This window comes from Miniopterus schreibersii, assembly GCF_964146895.1.
Source record: "Miniopterus schreibersii genome assembly, chromosome: 6".
NCBI lineage: Eukaryota > Metazoa > Chordata > Mammalia > Chiroptera > Miniopteridae > Miniopterus > Miniopterus schreibersii.
In genome coordinates, this window is record NC_138107.1 from 71,340,796 (window position 1) to 71,357,520 (window position 16,725).

The 16,725-nt window shown below is 35.4% G+C and overlaps 1 protein-coding gene across 15 annotated transcripts in view; it reads left to right on the plus strand.

Moving 5' to 3' along the window:
- EYA4 (EYA transcriptional coactivator and phosphatase 4) overlaps window positions 1–16,725 on the plus strand; it is a gene marked incomplete at its 3' end in the record, with an annotated part of 210,926 nt that overhangs the window by 160,659 nt on the left and 33,542 nt on the right. For 10 of the 15 annotated variants that reach the window (XM_081139549.1, XM_081139556.1, XM_081139557.1 and 7 more), the window contains 6 exons: window positions 3,743–3,835; window positions 8,182–8,248; window positions 9,434–9,576; window positions 9,718–9,861; window positions 11,530–11,609; window positions 14,420–14,603. In XM_081139549.1, the coding sequence (XP_080995675.1) occupies window positions 3,743–3,835; window positions 8,182–8,248; window positions 9,434–9,576; window positions 9,718–9,861; window positions 11,530–11,609; window positions 14,420–14,603 (711 nt within the window). Of the gene's footprint in view, window positions 1–3,742; window positions 3,836–8,181; window positions 8,249–9,433; window positions 9,577–9,717; window positions 9,862–11,529; window positions 11,610–14,419; window positions 14,604–16,725 lie in introns of those variants that run through there. The other 5 variants (XM_081139561.1, XM_081139562.1, XM_081139552.1 and 2 more) reach the window with 4 other exon arrangements.

Below are 16,725 nucleotides of genomic sequence, written 5' to 3' on the forward strand. Positions count from 1 at the left end.
CACGATACTGGCCACAAAGGAACCTAAAGTCTAGTAGAGGAAAAGAGACAAGAAAATGAATGCATAATGTGTTCAAGGTGGGTGCACAGTAGAAGGAGGGAATATTTGATTCTACATGGAGATTAAGAAAATACTTTAAAGTGACTTGGGGGAACCAAAACCAGACATTGTGATCAGGTTTATGGCATTTTCTATAAAAGGGTGGGCAAAAGTAGGTTAATATTAACAAGTAATACAATGATCAATCAATAAATAATAATGCAAGAGTAAATTCTGTTTTACGTACTCACAACTGTAAACCTACTTTTGCCCACCCCGTATTTAAAATCTGCATATCATGGAAAATAATCTTATAGAATATTTAATATATTGATGATTGACTCACATGTGATTAATTTATTTATGGATGTTATATACATGTGCAGTAGAGCCACTTGCTAGTGTGGCTCTGTACTGTTTACATTTTCTTTTTGGAATGAGAGCCATAAATTGCTCCATCAAATTATTTTACAAAATTAAATACTTTATGGATATTTAGGAATCAGAGATACTTGGAGCTCATAGTTTTTAAGTGAAAATGTTGATTCAGACAAACATAAAGCATAGCTGTAGCAACTAGTAAAACTGGCAGGCAATACTTACTGTTCCGCTGCAGTGGTATAAACTGTATCCCTCCTGACCTGACTCCTCCTGAAATCCTTTGTAAAACCTAAACTGTCAAAAGTTGCTATGTTTAATTTTGTGGTTCAGAAAGGAGTGTATTTGGAATTACATATATCTATGCTATTTTAAGTGGACACCAATTTAAATGCAGATTTCTGAAGATGAAATATAAAATGTAAATTACTTGGGTCACCCCTTTCAAGGAGTAAGCCTGCTATTACAACAAATGAACACGAACGTTGTTATGATAATAAAGCAGACTTTCTCCAGAAAATACACACATTAATGTTATACTTGAATTCTGAAGATAAACTGCAGGGACAAGATTAAATTTGCTTTGAAAATATGTATCTGATATGGATGTATCTGCATATGGATGAAGGTTGGGATGTGAAGAGAGGAAATCAGTGAGTTAGAAGTCATAGCTGACAGCTGACAGTAATCACATACAATCTTGGTTTAGTCTGTAGATCATTTTTAAAGGTAAAAAATCCAATCATATCCATATATTAAAATTAATTTGGCCCTTTTAAAAAAACCTATTTGGCTCTATTAAAAACATCCAAATCACAAGTGGATAACTGGTGGGGAGGGGGACCAGAAATTCAAGTATTTCCTCTGTACAAAGTACTATATATAGTTTTTTTTATTATTTTACTTTTATGGTAGTGAACCCTTATTTTGAGCATGTAGAAAACTACAGAATTCATTAGCCTAGCAAATTAAAATATAATTGCTGCTTTTGAAATCAAAATAATAGTTTACTATTAGCATTAATAAATATATTATACAAATAATGTTCATAGATTTAGATATGTTTAAGTAAGAATTTAGCCACAATTAGAATTTGGAAGCTCCAATGAACTTTCTCTTGTCTTGAAGGCTTTGGACTGTCCTTTTGTCATAAATGTCAGGAGTAAAATGTGGACATTGCATCACAGAGAGCCTTTACAGCCATCTAGATCACACTCTGCATTACCTTTATATGGGTACAGATTAAAGGAATTCTTGGTTCATCAGTGCTGCCTGCAAAGGTAGTGCTTTAGAGTTTGGATTCTGAAACTGTACCACCTGGTCTCACATTCTAGCTCTGTGACTATAGGCAAGTTATTTAACCTCTTTGCTTTCTTATTTGAAAATGAAGATGATAATATCACCCACCCCATATGATTGTCATGAAGAGTAAATGAGTTAATGTCTATAAAGCACAGCAAGAGCACCTGGAATGTATTAAGTACCTTTTAAGTGTGTGCTGTTATTACCTGCTTTCAAACTTGCTGCTACTTACTGTCTTTTAAAATATTTCATGAGGAAGAATTGGAAAACATACTTTATTAGTCTATTCCCAGATTTTGTCATTTTCATTATTAACAAAGTGTACCTAATTACTCCGTCTTAAAAATAGCCCCATCCTTATCACTCTCTGAGCCATTGTGAAGAGTCTGTCAAGAACGTAAGCCATTTTCATAGCTGAAGACTCCCTGTTAAGGTGGAGAGATATAGATTTGGCACTACAGACATGTGCTCAGCTCACCTAAGCATTAATTTCCTCATGTATAAAATGGATATAGTGATTCGCATTGATCAAGGTTCTTTTAAGGAATAACTAAATGTAAATAATCTAGGCTCTCAATAAATAATTATGTAGTAGTAATTATCTTGCAGTGGCAAATTTAGTGATCAGCTATAAGCATAATATGGACTACTGTACAAGTTACTACTAAAAAGTAGTAACCACAATTTATTATCATTATACAAATAATTAGACACTACTCCTTAGATTATTGTTGCTATTGAAAAATAGGTCAACCTTAAATATCCCTTTCGCTAGGAGAAGTAAGCCAAGTTTCTTTACTACCTCTTTCCAACCTCATCGAGTTCTCTGAATCTTCCAGCAAATCTTTATGACATTATTGAATCATGGACACTAAATGAACCCCAGAGCTCACTAAGGGAGGGCCCAGTCAGCTCCGTTCATGTGGAAAGAGAGCATAATCATGACTGCATGTCTCTCCACTAATTGATTGCTTTTCTAACAAGTAACCTTGCTGACTTGTTGGGTTGGCGGGCACGCTCTAATCCACTCTCCTTTTTGTCATATTTGTTTATGGTTGGCTAGTCTTCAACTTTCTTCTTTATAGTTTTCTGCTTGCTTCTAAATTACTTAACTGTATCATTCCAGGAAACATAAGAGGTGTTAAGTAGAAAATAATTTAGCTTGTTCCCATGCTGCGATGATATGTGTAGCAGAGCTTTGCCCACAAAGGGAAAATATGGTGTGACAAAATGAGTCGAAGCTTTCCCACTGCCCCCACTTGCATCTAATAGTGACAGTAACGTGTGCCAGGCTACATCATTGCCAAGTGAGGATTTTGCCAACATATACCACCTCAAAGTAGAAATAACATATTAAAGAATTTTCAAAAGATATAATTATTGCTGTAGAAATCATCTCTTATTCTATGCTTCTCTCTACAATTCATTAAAAATCATTATGCCATTAAAATAAGAAGCCCAACACCTCATGTGTAGCTCTTTCATGTTTTTTAAGAGCCAGAAAATTTATTGAGTGCCTCCTTTCCCACCCATCACATGAATACACCCATGGTCTCTGTATTTCAGTAAGCCTCCATTGTACTCTTACGCAATCATTTAAAAAAAAAAAAATGCCTTCTTGAGAAGAATAAAATATAAGCTAATACATCTCTGTTATGTTTTGGATTAAATGTTCTGAAGACTGACCGATGGTTCCTTTTTTCTGTCTTTTGACTATAAATAATATCAGAGTGTGCTTTAGGTGAGTTAAAAATGCAAATACGTGTACTGCTGTTTCAACTTTGTAAAGTTAACTGCCCTGAAAAGCCAGATTCGAGAGAACTGGCCTAGCCTGAGGATTTTTAGATTAAGTTCTCTCCAAATGCATGTCCATTTAGAAGCTAAATTAACAAAACTCTCCTCATCGACTTCTCAAGTTCTCTCTTGCATGCCCATGGTAGCTAGAAAAACCACTTGTAGCACAGTCAGCATCTTTGATATCAATTTAGAAATAAAACTCACATGTACTTATTCTTCCACGTAGTGTCTCTCCTTGCAGTCAAAACAGAGCCTTTGAACAGCAGTGAAACCACAACCACGACTGGAGATGGAGCGCTTGACACTTTTACTGGGTCAGGTAAAGCCTTAAGCTCGTGTGTTGTTACGTACACTTTGGGGTCCTCCTAGTGAGTGAGCAGCATAAACACCGAAGCCGTTAGAACGTGGGTTTTTATAAAGTCAGCAATAAATTTACTTGTTTGAGAATTGATTGTCATAAAACTATGCATTTTTTAGAAATTATATTTGGAATCATTTTGCAGATTTTTTTTTAGTTGACAGCAAAACAGTCCCCCTGACTTTCTTATCAGAAAGAAGCAGAGCTGGCTTCCTTCATAATTATTTTATACAGTGTTTAATTTAATAATAAGGTTGTGATAGTTGACTTTATTCTTTCAACTTGCCCATTCACATGACATAAAAACTGCCTTTTCTCCTGCCTTCGAGATGTAAAACTATCCATTTGATTCCTTCTAAATAGCCTTGTTTCCTCTCTGGGCTTAAAAAAATCCTCCTGTGCAAACAGCTGAGTGACAAGCATTAAAGGTTAGCGGGCTGCAGGAGAGCACATGCTGGTTGCATTAGGGCCGCGCCTCTGCGCACCCCTTTCACTCAGTGCTTCAAAGGGAGCAGTGGCGTGGCTTTAAACATCAGCCCTTTAAATACCAATACCTGATAACTCCCAGGTGGCCACGAAGGACACGCATTAAGTTGACTTAGTTAAAGTTACAATGTTTTGTTTGGTTTATTATCTGGTGAAAGGGTTCTTTTCTTTCTTTTTTCTTAATTTGAGGAGGAATGTATATAGCAGAAAGAACATTTAACCCAGAAAAGTACTTGTAATTAAATCTTGGTTCCGTTATTTCTACTTTATTTTACATTTACTAATGTTCTCATGTACAAGGATTTTATGTGGGTGAGCTTCATGTAAAGAGTTGAGGTATATCCTTGAGGATAATGTCACTATAGCATATATTTGATTTGATTTTTATAGATACAGATGATCCAGTTTCATGAGTTTGCACTGATTGGGAACATTTGTCATGGAGTCACTTAAATATTAGTACTCCAAACAGAAAGAAATAATAATCCATACACTCTGCATAGAGATTCATGTGCTCATCTATATTTTTTCTAACAATTCACTTGCCTCCCAGGAGATTAATAGGCACCAACTAACTCTAGCATTCTTTATTACTCACCATAACCCTTGCAAACTTTCTACAAAGTAAATGCATATGAACATATTTTTAAGGAAAGGAATGGAATTAGTAAGTAATTATTAACATACTTAAATAGCAAATCACAAGTTAATTGAAAGCTAAATGACAAAATTATAGAATGTTAGCTCCAGAAGGAATTTTAGAAATCTCTCTTTCATTTTATAGGCAAGAATACTGAGGTACTGAGAAGGTAAAGGTGGTTAAGGCCATACAGGCAAAGCTTCAGAGGTGGTCCCTGGTATAAATAGTCTAGAACAGAATTCTGGGCTGTTCAGGAGACTTTCTGTAATACCCACAGGAAAACATAAAGATGGAAAAAGAACAGTCATCCTATCTGAAATTCACTTTTTTTTTTTACATATGTTTTCTCGGTTTTCTTTTAAGACTTGTCAAGGACTGTGCTGTCCAATAAAGTAGCCACTAACCATATGTGGCTATTTAAGTCTAAATTGATTCATATTTGGTACAAGTGAAAAAAAATTATCTAGTTACACTATTCACATTTCAAGTGTTTAATAGCTGCACGTGGTTTTCCGAGTGGCTTTCATATTGGACAACTCAGATATAGAACATTTCCAACACCACGGACCAAGTCTTTTAGGACAACAATAATTTAGGTCAGCGATTCTCAACAGCAGCAGTATTTATTGTCCTCTGCATTGTAAGATGTTTAGCAGCATCCCTATCATCTGTACCAAGGTGACAGCAGCACCCTCAACTATGACAACCAAAAATGTCTCCAGACATTTTAAATGTCCCCTGGCAAGCAAAATTTCTACTCATCCCCCACGCTCACCTTCCACCTCCCAGCCCATTGAGAGTCACTGATCTAAGGTGCCGTGATAATAAGAATAAAACATGAAAATTGCTTGACATCACCCTCTGAGAATCCGGTAATGTTCTTTAAAATTTTGTTTTAATCCATTTTCAGGAAATTTTTAAGACAAGCAGTTTTCTTACTTTTATAGGCAGAAATGATGGAATATAATGAGTTGAGTGATTTGGGTAGTGTCTCTAGATTAATTAAATGTCAATGGGGAGTAAAAGGAAGGTCTCCATGGTTCTCCAGAAATCATACCGGAGATTAGGCTGCCTGTGTAGCAACTGTCTTTATTTTGTTCAACATAATCTCAACTCATTTTAGTTGAATTTTCTGTTATCAGTTATGTGCTGATTTATGTTAGAATGAAATGTAGAAATTTTAGTTAGGAAGCATAAACTCTCCAAGTTTTATGTGAACATCCTAGTTTTCTGAGCCAAAGGTTTTATATTATATTTAGAAAATGAACATACAGACAGTAATATGAAATTTGAAAGGTTGAGTCTTTATACAGTCATGAGTACATTATTCTGACAACTTCTAGATTCATTCACTAGAGAGAAGAAGCACCCTGTGTACTCAGACTTGTGTTCATGCATATGGGTTTTTCTAAAATAATTTTGCTCTTTGGCTTATTTAATAAAAGCTGCTACAGAGAGTGTTTATTTTCAGTATTTTGTATCTCTTTGGAAAAGCCTTGTGTTTTACAATCTTGAAAATAACTGATTAGTACAGTCCAAGTCTTGAGTGTGCCAAGGTGATATTTTATAAATAAGAGACAAAAAACATAGAATTAAGCCTCATTCAACTATATTTTTGATAAACAGAGGTATTCACTATTGTGAATTAATGAATCAGACTGGATTTTCTTTGGAATAACATTATTGATATTATATACTGTACATTTAGTGCCCATGGTGTAGTAAAAAAAGTCTGTTCTCATTGAGTTGATTTGAATGTTTTAAACATTCTTTAAGTTTCTAATAAATAAGTAGAAAATTAATGATTTATTGATCAATGTATTTTGTGATATTTATTGCCAGTTCACTTAGATCATGGTTGCTGAAAATATTTAGAACATAACACCTTAGTCATAATTAATGATTTTCAAAATCATAAATATTCTTGAAAACATTCTTTCTGTACTGTTGCTATGAAAACTAGAATATACTTTCATACTCATTCAGGGTGTACAGGCCAAATAGCATTTTAAATACATTAAATTCTACCTGTTTATGAAACAGTAGATCACAAGGGTACCTAATAGCATTTTGATATAGAAAAATCTCATGTTTCATGAAATAGTTAGCAACCTAAACCTATTTGTCACTTTTACAATTCTAAAAGCTTAGCTCCAGAATTATTATGAACAACTTAGAAAGACATAGTACTTTGAAGTATAACTATGATTGATTAGACTAAACTAATTCCAGCACTGCGTTGTGTACTACTTTAATCTTTTTGAAAAGTGAATGAACAGCAGATGGCCTAATAAAGACACTCTGTGTGCTTGCCCAGTATGGATTGGCTCTGAAGGGCCTTCCTCAACACGTTAGAGACCATATATTTGCAATGCATCCGTCTTAGTCAAGGCAGATGGTTAAAGGAAAGAGAAACTTCCAAACTTTTGGACATATTCCAGTTTGGGGCTACATGTTTGGGTGAAATAGTAATAGGACTCGACTTTCACCTTTATGTTCTTCTCAAAAAAGTTCTATCTCTGATAGGTCAAAATATTTTTGTAAAAAGATTGCTACTGCATTTTGCAATTAAGTGTTTTTTCTTAAGTGTCGCATTATCACTCATGCTTACTACATATATTCCAATTATTACCAGAATACTGTGGACTCTGCATTTTTAATTACTCATCTGATTGGTAAAAGATAGAAAATGATAGCATTTAACAATTTGAAAATGAAGGTTGGAACATCACATTTTTCTTAATTTTTATTGTAATTCTATTAGAATAAATATGGAGGAAGGATCATGTATTGCCATCATATTTGGAATTTAAAACATAAAGTTTAAAGTTTTAAAAATGTATCTTTATATCATGAGAGATTAATCACCTATAATCTAATATATTTATTAAAAGCATATCAATACATAAGAGCATGCTACTTATTTGAGAAAATGGAAGAATGATGGAGGGGAAGGATTTTTAAAAACTCATTTCATGGTCTTAGGACAAATTTGAAGCAGTTCAGTTAGAATGAAATGTTTCGGCATCTGTTTCTGTTTAGAAAATGAATTCATATTTTTTGAAAATCAGTGAGTCTTAGAAACATATCTCTAATGTGATAATTTCTTTAAATTGGTTTTGTGTACTCTAGTGAAATGTATTTATGAAGCAACCTTTTTGTACTTTTTTGTGTCTTACAGTAATAACAAGTAGTGGCTACAGCCCCAGATCAGCACATCAGTATTCCCCACAGCTTTATCCTTCCAAGTAAGTGGTCAGCAGATTCTTTCAGGTCCGTTAGAATAAATTTTCAGGATTATCTTTATTCTGTATTCACACATATAACAACCTTGAATTGGGATACTTTTATGTATATAAATGTGTTGTAGATAGATGGATAGATTAGTTGGCTAGAGACATATGCTGTACCAATCTAGAAATACAGATACACTCACTTTTATCTGGACAATTCCTGTAATTTTGGATATTTATATACCTTGAGGAAAGCATAAAGTTCAAAACAGAACACACTGATTTTTTAGTGAAAACTCTAAAATGCTGACTAGTTTAAAGCAAATCTAAAAACATTACATTTTATTCCAACATCCCTTCATAATTTGTTCCATCATTACAGCATTTTATTAGATTCCAAGACCTAATAAACATGTTTTTGAAGAATATGCTCTATTGTTTTGATAACTAATGTAGACAACTTATTGAGGGCAGTGGTAGAAGTTTCAAGTTTAACTGTACTGGTTGTATATCTGAATTTGGTTGCAGTTGGCCAGATGTGTCAAGATTTTGGATCCCTGATTCTTACACATGTGAACATTATTTTCTGTAGCAGTTATAGTGTGTGTCCTTCAAAACAGGCAGGGGATTGATATCCATTTGGGAGCATTCTGTAAAATGTGGCATGATGAAGGGAATGGCATTCTGTATCTTTTCAGGAAGCTGCCTACCTTTTTGTTTTAAAGATTTTTAGTTCTTGGTAGAGAATTTTTGGTAGGGCTTTTAATGACTTTTGTGGTCATTGCATAGCATTAGGTCACTCATGGTTACTGGAAATATGCTCGCAAGCATATGAATTAATTGGCTTGTGCTACATTTTCCTCATTAACATATTAATGAGAATTCTATATCTGATGTAAATAAGAATTATAGACCTGGAAAAGACTTTAGCTACAATGTTAAATCAAATTTCTCATTTTACCGGGAGGTATTGACTTAGGGATTTTAAATTACTTGTCCAAGGTCACTAGATTGGTGTGTAGCAGACAGAGCCTGGGCTCCTGACATTCAGATTCATGTCCTTTCCTATACTGTTAAAATTATACTGTGGATAAAGAAGAGAATTACGTCCTGGCTGGTAGGAGGTTTCGCTGAATCTAAGCTGTCTGAATTAATATGCAGTCTTTGTTGCCACAGTAATGCTATTTTTCTGATATTTAGGCCCTATCCACACATTCTTTCTACACCAGCAGCTCAAACGATGTCTGCCTACGCAGGCCAGACTCAGTACTCGGGGATGCAGCAGCCAGCGGTCTACACGGCCTACTCGCAGACAGGACAGCCTTACAGCCTGCCCACTTACGGTACTGCACGCCTTCTCTCTTCTCCTTTGGTTAAAAGCAGGTCATCCTGCTGCCTCGTAGTGATAGATTCTAATAGAAGGTGCCCCTCGGAAGTAAGATCATTTAGTAATTCAACGGTTTGCACATGCGTTTTCCAAACAGATCTGGGGGTGATGTTGCCAGGCATCAAGACAGAGAGTGGGCTGCCGCAGACTCAGTCTCCGTTACAGAGTGGGTGCCTCAGTTACAGCCCAGGGTTCTCCACCCCGCAGCCGGGCCAGACACCTTATTCTTACCAGATGCCAGGTAAGCAGACACACAGGAGACATGGTATGTGAGAACGAATTCTTTGAATGAGACTCCTTGGCTTCAGATTAGAATTACACAGTCACGAAGACAGTCTTGAGCCTCTACTCACATGATTCCAGCAGAAAAGCAACATGATGAAAAGTTGAATGTAAGATATAAGGCCTATTCCCAATTTAAAAACTTAGGTTTAAGTTACATAAAATTGGCAGGAAACTAGGTCCAAGCAAAGCCACCTCTGAGCTAGTCACCATGCCAACAGTCACATGTTCAACATCTACTTAAGTGATTTCAGAGGTTCATGAAAAACCCCCACTATTTTCTTGTTAGTATTCCGTAAGTAAATAATGCTGTTTTGATGCTATTTAAACTTGAGTTAGCACTTTTCTCAGTCCCATTTATCATTGAATGGGGATTTTTTTGTTCATTCCTAAAATACTTCTCCCCTATTGATAGTACATTGCCTAATAGGAATATTTGTATAATTTGAACCACCCCCCAAATCCTCCATATACGATCATTGTTTAATTTTTCCTCTTGTTTTTGACTCCAGTTAAAAATTCTTTTTAGTCATTGTGTAGTTGCAGAAAAAAATTCATGACATAATAAAAACATTAAAAGCTTGTCCCTATCTGTCATTTTGTCTATATTGTTAGAGTCACAAATTTGGGGCTATATTAACATATTTGAAGCAACTAGTATTGACATTTGAGTCAGTTGACTGAAATGAAATAATTCCTTGGACCTTTTTAGCTCAAACGGCAGGTCTCTCTTTACCTAGAATATAGATAGAAACATGTTTGCGCACATGCTTCAGCCACAGTGAGCCACACAGCTTCAGTAAGTATGTGAGAGAGACCACAGAGACATTTTCAATTATTCCCCCAAACACTTTCGTATTGCACGTTCCAGGTCAGGTCAGCCTGCATTAATTACATAATACCATTAAAAACTCAGGGATAAAATAATCAGCTGCCTCAATAGCTTTTCATTTTACCCTGTAACAAGTACATTCCAAAAGAATGTATTTAAAAAATAAATGATCTGTAAATTGATATTTCGCTTGTTTTTGCCCCAATGTAAAAAAATCATTGAATAAATTTCTGGCCTAAATAGTAAATATTAGAAGGCCCTCAAACATTGGATTGTTGCAGTATAAACCCTATTGAGTCTGATCCCCAGTTCCTAGCTCTTTTTGTTCTAAGAAAAGGACAGAGGAATGAAAAGACAGGGGTTTTCAAGCTTCAGTTAATTCTAGGTGGGTTCCGTTGTTGATCTCTTAAGGTAACACTGTCCAGATGTTTAACTTGGGTGGTTTTGGATGCAAGTGCAGTTGATATGGCCACGTGAAGGTTCAGTAGTCCAGAAGTTCCAAAAGTCTGGAAGTAGTCTCAGCCTGTACGGTATTGTATTCTTTGAGTGCGTCTGCACTTCACCATTGAAGGTTAGCTGCATGCAGTCCTTGTTCAGACGGTTCTAAAAGTTACCTATTGTCACCAGAAGGATAAAGTTAAGCACATTTTCCTTATAAATCTCTCAACTGCAAATTTGATTGCCTTAACAACAAAAATTAAAAATATGTTGAACTCATTGAATTCTGCAAAGTGAATTTTTTTTTTATTATTTTACAGTAAATACCTTAAAATGCAATTTTTTATTTACCTGTAGGTTCTAGTTTTGCACCGTCATCTACTATTTATGCAAATAATTCAGTCTCCAATTCAACGAATTTCAGCGGTTCACAACAGGTACAGTAGTTTTTTGTATTTATGCTTTTTATATCTATTTCATATTTGGGAAGAATAGTTTCAGGTTGCCATGTAAGTGCATATTCTCCCAGAATAAGGTTTTTAAATTTAAAATTAAGATAGCATTTTGAGGTAATAAAAATTGGCTATCCAGAATTTGAGGGATATATGTAATTCTATATATTTTAGGTTTCCTGTTTGCTGAAGGTTTACCCTTTAAACCTTTAAGCTATGATTGTTTTAATCATTTGGCATGGAATTACAAAATGTATTGCATACTTTCCTATAATCTTAAACTGAACATAATTTAGTTTAAGACTAAACACAATTATACTAAACATAATTTTATTTTTCTTGATAAAACAGTTTCTGAACATTAATTGATTGAACTATATTCAGTAATTGGATTGTACTGTCATTTTTAGTCCAAAATGTCATTTCTTACTAAATAAAATTCCTTTTGGATTACTGTTGGCTTTTATTTTTATTTTTTTTAGCTTACTAGGTTGGATGATAGCATAAAGGAAAGAATTACTCTGTTCTACTTGAGAGGATTAAAGATTCATAAAGGAGAGGAAAGATTTATATCATAAAACAGATCCAATGCTGCCTGAATATTTAAATACAGTGGCTTCAATATAAAATGTAGCCTGTATTTTGGGCCATGGACTGAGTACCAATTTATTATTTTAGCAAATACTTATTGATTACTTATTCTGTATTAGGAACTGGTCGGTATTCCAAGGAAATGAAAGTGGGGGCGGGGTAGATTGGACCTGATTCCTACCTCATGGAGCTTATAGCTTACTGAGAAAAGTGGACAGTGAGCCAGTAATCAGACAAGTAAATATATAATTAGAAAGCAAGAGGGGAGAGAACAGGGTCCTATTAAAAATATTATTAGAAGTCTAATTTGAGTAGAGGAGATTTTGTGGAAGGCCTTTCTATGGAACTGACGTTTAGGCCAAGTCCTGTAAGGGCTGGGTGAAGACTGAGGACGGGTGTTTCAGGCGCAGGAGGCAGCATGGACCAGAGCCCTGAGGGCTGAAGACCTTGGTGTGTCAGTGAACTCACAGCAGGCTGGAGTTTAGTTTGTACACGAAGGTCCGGTGGGGAAACACGTCTGTGGAGGTGGGCAGGGGCCTGCATGTGAAGGAAGGAATTTCTATTCCATTCCAATCCCAATGGGAAGCTATTCAATGAGTTTGAGCAGGAGAATAGCACCATGTAATTTATGGTTTGAAAAGATTACTCTGGCTTCGGGGACTTTGGAGAAAGCCAAAAGTAGACTCAAGGAGACAAATTAGAAAACCTGTCCATTGACTACAACAGGAGTGAAGGTGGCTTGGGCCAGGTGATAATAGTGGAAATAAAGAGAAGCGAAGATCTTTGAGATACTGAGATACGTTTGAGTACAAAAAGACATCATCTTCACGGAAGCTAGTAGTCCGGACCTTTGCAGTCAGTAAGTTCATCTCCCTTGCGGCACGGATGCTCGGCAGGCTCTGGCTGCCAGCGGCAGCTCCGAACTTGCCAGCCGCCTGATCCCGGGCAGATCGCTTAAGCACTGTGTGCCTCCCCGCTCCAGTGTAAAATGTGAATAATGATAATACTGCACAGGAGGTTGGGAGGGTTAAATGACTAAATCCATTTAGGGCTTTAGAACAGTACCTGACACAAAGTAATTACTAGGTAGATGTTTGTTTTTACTGTTGACTCCGAAAAATATGTGTTGCTAGGAACTTTGTCCAAATATTGCTAATAAGTTGGTGTTTTTATTGGCTCATGGGTGGTAATGGGAAACATCAAATCTAGAAATTAACAGACAAGTAGAATTTTAGTTTTTCCTGCCATACTCCTTAATCCTTTCTGATAATATTTGCTTGTAGACATATGTACTTATACAGAGAATTCCCTTTCTGGAAGTCACATCAATGTGGCTCTTCTCCCCTTTAGGAATATGTATTAGGGAATCTTAATCCTGACCAAGGCTTTGTCATCATTAATAACAGTGTGAACTAAAACACACTAGATATATGAAACATCAGTTATCACAACAAATCCTTGTTCATTGTTTTAATATGTAAAAGGATTTTGAAGGATTATTTAGATCATTTTAAGGTCCTTAAAATTTTTTAATAAAAAGCAGGTCAGAGGAGTTGATCCTGTTTTCTCTCTTTTTTTTTTTTTCTCTAACAAATAAGTCAAATAAATGTTTGAAAACCTTGACTTCAGGTCAAGGCCTCAGGTGGCATGTGTCCTGTGAGAGACTAGACAGGAAAGTCTTTTACTCTTATTTACTCTTTACCTCCTGCCAAGAAAACAAAATTATCCAGGATAGCCTAGAAGGGGAATAAAAACCACAGTAATGCAGACTGAGGTGGAAGCATGGAAGCTGGGAGGGGCGCCCGCATCTCCCCTTGAAGGTGATGTTAGATTATGAAAACGGATGCTGTGAGTGTGAACTGATCCCATCTCCTTCTTGCCTCTTCAAGTGCCTACTACCTGAGGATGTAAATCCTTAGATAGATAACTATAGGGACAGAGTGAAGCATATATACCCTGTAGACAGATGAAAATGTGTATATTGGACCTGATTTGCAAAACCAGCCAGGTAGTTCATGACAATATGCACGCAGAAGATACCCACAAAATCGACTCTGCCCATTGGGATCATCTCAAAGCTGTGGACTCCAAGGCAAAGGGAGCCAGATACTAATCCTACAGTTTACCATAGATTGCCTTTCTTTCAAGCCTAGCAGAGAGTCATTTCTCTCTGAAATGCACACACATCTCAATTGCTGTTTCAGGACTATCCATCCTACACAGCCTTTGGCCAAAACCAGTATGCACAGTATTACTCAGCATCGACGTACGGAGCATATATGACATCAAATAACACAGCCGACGGTACATCGTCCTCGACCTCCACCTATCAGTTGCAGGAATCTCTCCCAGGACTGACTAGCCAACCAGGTACAGATCTTCATCCAGGTGAACTACTTTCATATGTTTTGCTGTGTCTAATACTATGGAGAAAATGGACATTTCAGAAACAAGGCTAAAAGCTCCTAGACAGTTGTACTGATGTTAAATCTGTGCTAGTACCACTGTATAAGATGACCTTCTGGCATTTCAGAAAACACTTCTTTTAGATGTGGTGCAGTTAGGAGATTTTTAATCTTAAATGGCAGTATATTTGTGAATATAAATGAATATCGAAAGGTCAGGAGACCTTTTGCCAGACTAATTATTTTGTGATGATCTTGACAACATAGAAAAGTTGTAGTGTTATCTTCTTTGGCTATAACTGACCATATTTCCTTTATGCTTGAGAGACTGTAGAGTTCCTTCACCTTTGTGAATCATCAGTGCGTCCAGTCAGTGAATGTTCCCTACCTTCCTAGGGTTTGTAGGTTCGTTGCTAAGTAGTCTGGTATCTTTTTCTAATTAGCACATATTTAAAATCCATTGTGTTTTTTGTTGTCTGAAGCTTATCTTTTTTCTCACTGGAATCATATTTGCTGACACATATTTAACCCAGCTGAAGCATTTAAAGTTAAAAGCAAGTTTAATAGAGATTCATCATAATCCCAATCAAAATTCCAGCAGGACTTTTTGGAGAAATTATCAAGGTGATTCTAAAATTACAAGGAAAGGCAAAGGAACTAGAATAGCCAAAATAATTTTACAAAATAAGAACAAAGTTTGAGGGCCCACATTGCCTGATTTTAAGACTTATTATAAAGTGTAGTAATCAGTAATGTGTGGGATTGGCAAAAGGACACATACTTGGAGCAATGGAATAGAACAGAGAGTTGAGAAATACACCAATATATGTATACTGGAAAATGGGTTTTGACAAAGGTGCAAAAGCAATAGGAGAATGAATAATTTTTTTTAAATGATGCTAGAACACTTGGACATGCACATGCCAAAACAAAAAACAAAACCAAATAAACAAAAACACACCAGAATCTTCCTCATAACTCATACCATGTACAATACATGTAAAAACTAAAACTGTAAAACTTCTAGAAGAAGACATGGAAGAAAGTTTTGTGGCCTTGGTTTATGTAAAGATTTTATAGGTATGACAGATAATTTTCAGATCTTATCAGATTTTCTGTTAAATTTAAAGTAGAAATTATTTCTACTTGTAACTATATAATTCTCTCAACCAAAGTCATAACAATACACATGTCTGACCTCAGAACTTTAGTTAAGGTACTTTTAATTTTGATTTTGCCTTTTCAGATCTGGCATGCATACAAAAAGTAAACAGGTTTATAACTATGAGATTTTTCTTTATTATTGATGAACTCTGAAGTATTTAGTTTAAGATTATGAAAATTATTTCCAATTAATCAGCTTTGCATTTTGGAATTGAAGCAGAGACCTAACAATTAAATCCACAATTTTTCATAAATCAATCACCATTGACGTCTCCCATTTTTAAAATAGAAACAGACTTTATGTTCTATAAGAGACAGCTGGTTGTTCTGATTTAGAGATAAATCCTAATGAAAAAAAGTTGGATCTAAATATCTAAAGCAGGGAAGGTACAGTTATTCATTACGGTACTGATTAAAGGGTAATTATTCAATCATGTATAGTGTTGGTCCAAGAAAACGCCTAAGGCAGTTGGTAATGACTGATGTTATTTGGAAATTGCAAATAGCATTCAGTTATTACTTCACCTTACTCAGTAGTTTGACAGCGTATTTAAAAGAAAAATCACCATGCTGATTAAGAACAGATATTTTAGTTCATTATCTTTATAAAGATCTGTCTTTGCTTTTAACGTAAAGATTATCTTAGGTATATTATAATTTTGATTTGCATTCAGGAAGTGATGAATGATTAGCACATTAAAATTAGAGATAATTTTAACAGCTCCTCCTTTATAAAATATTTTAAACACCTTTAAAATTTTATATAATTAGTAATTTATAACAATATTATCCTTTATTCTGAGACCTTGGCAGACATTACAATACATTAGCTAATTAAGCTTTACTAGTGCTTCAGAAAAGTAAGGGATATAGTAAGATCACTTCGCTCTTTGAAAAGAAGCCAGTTTCTTAGGCAGAACACAGTAGACTTTCCATAGCTT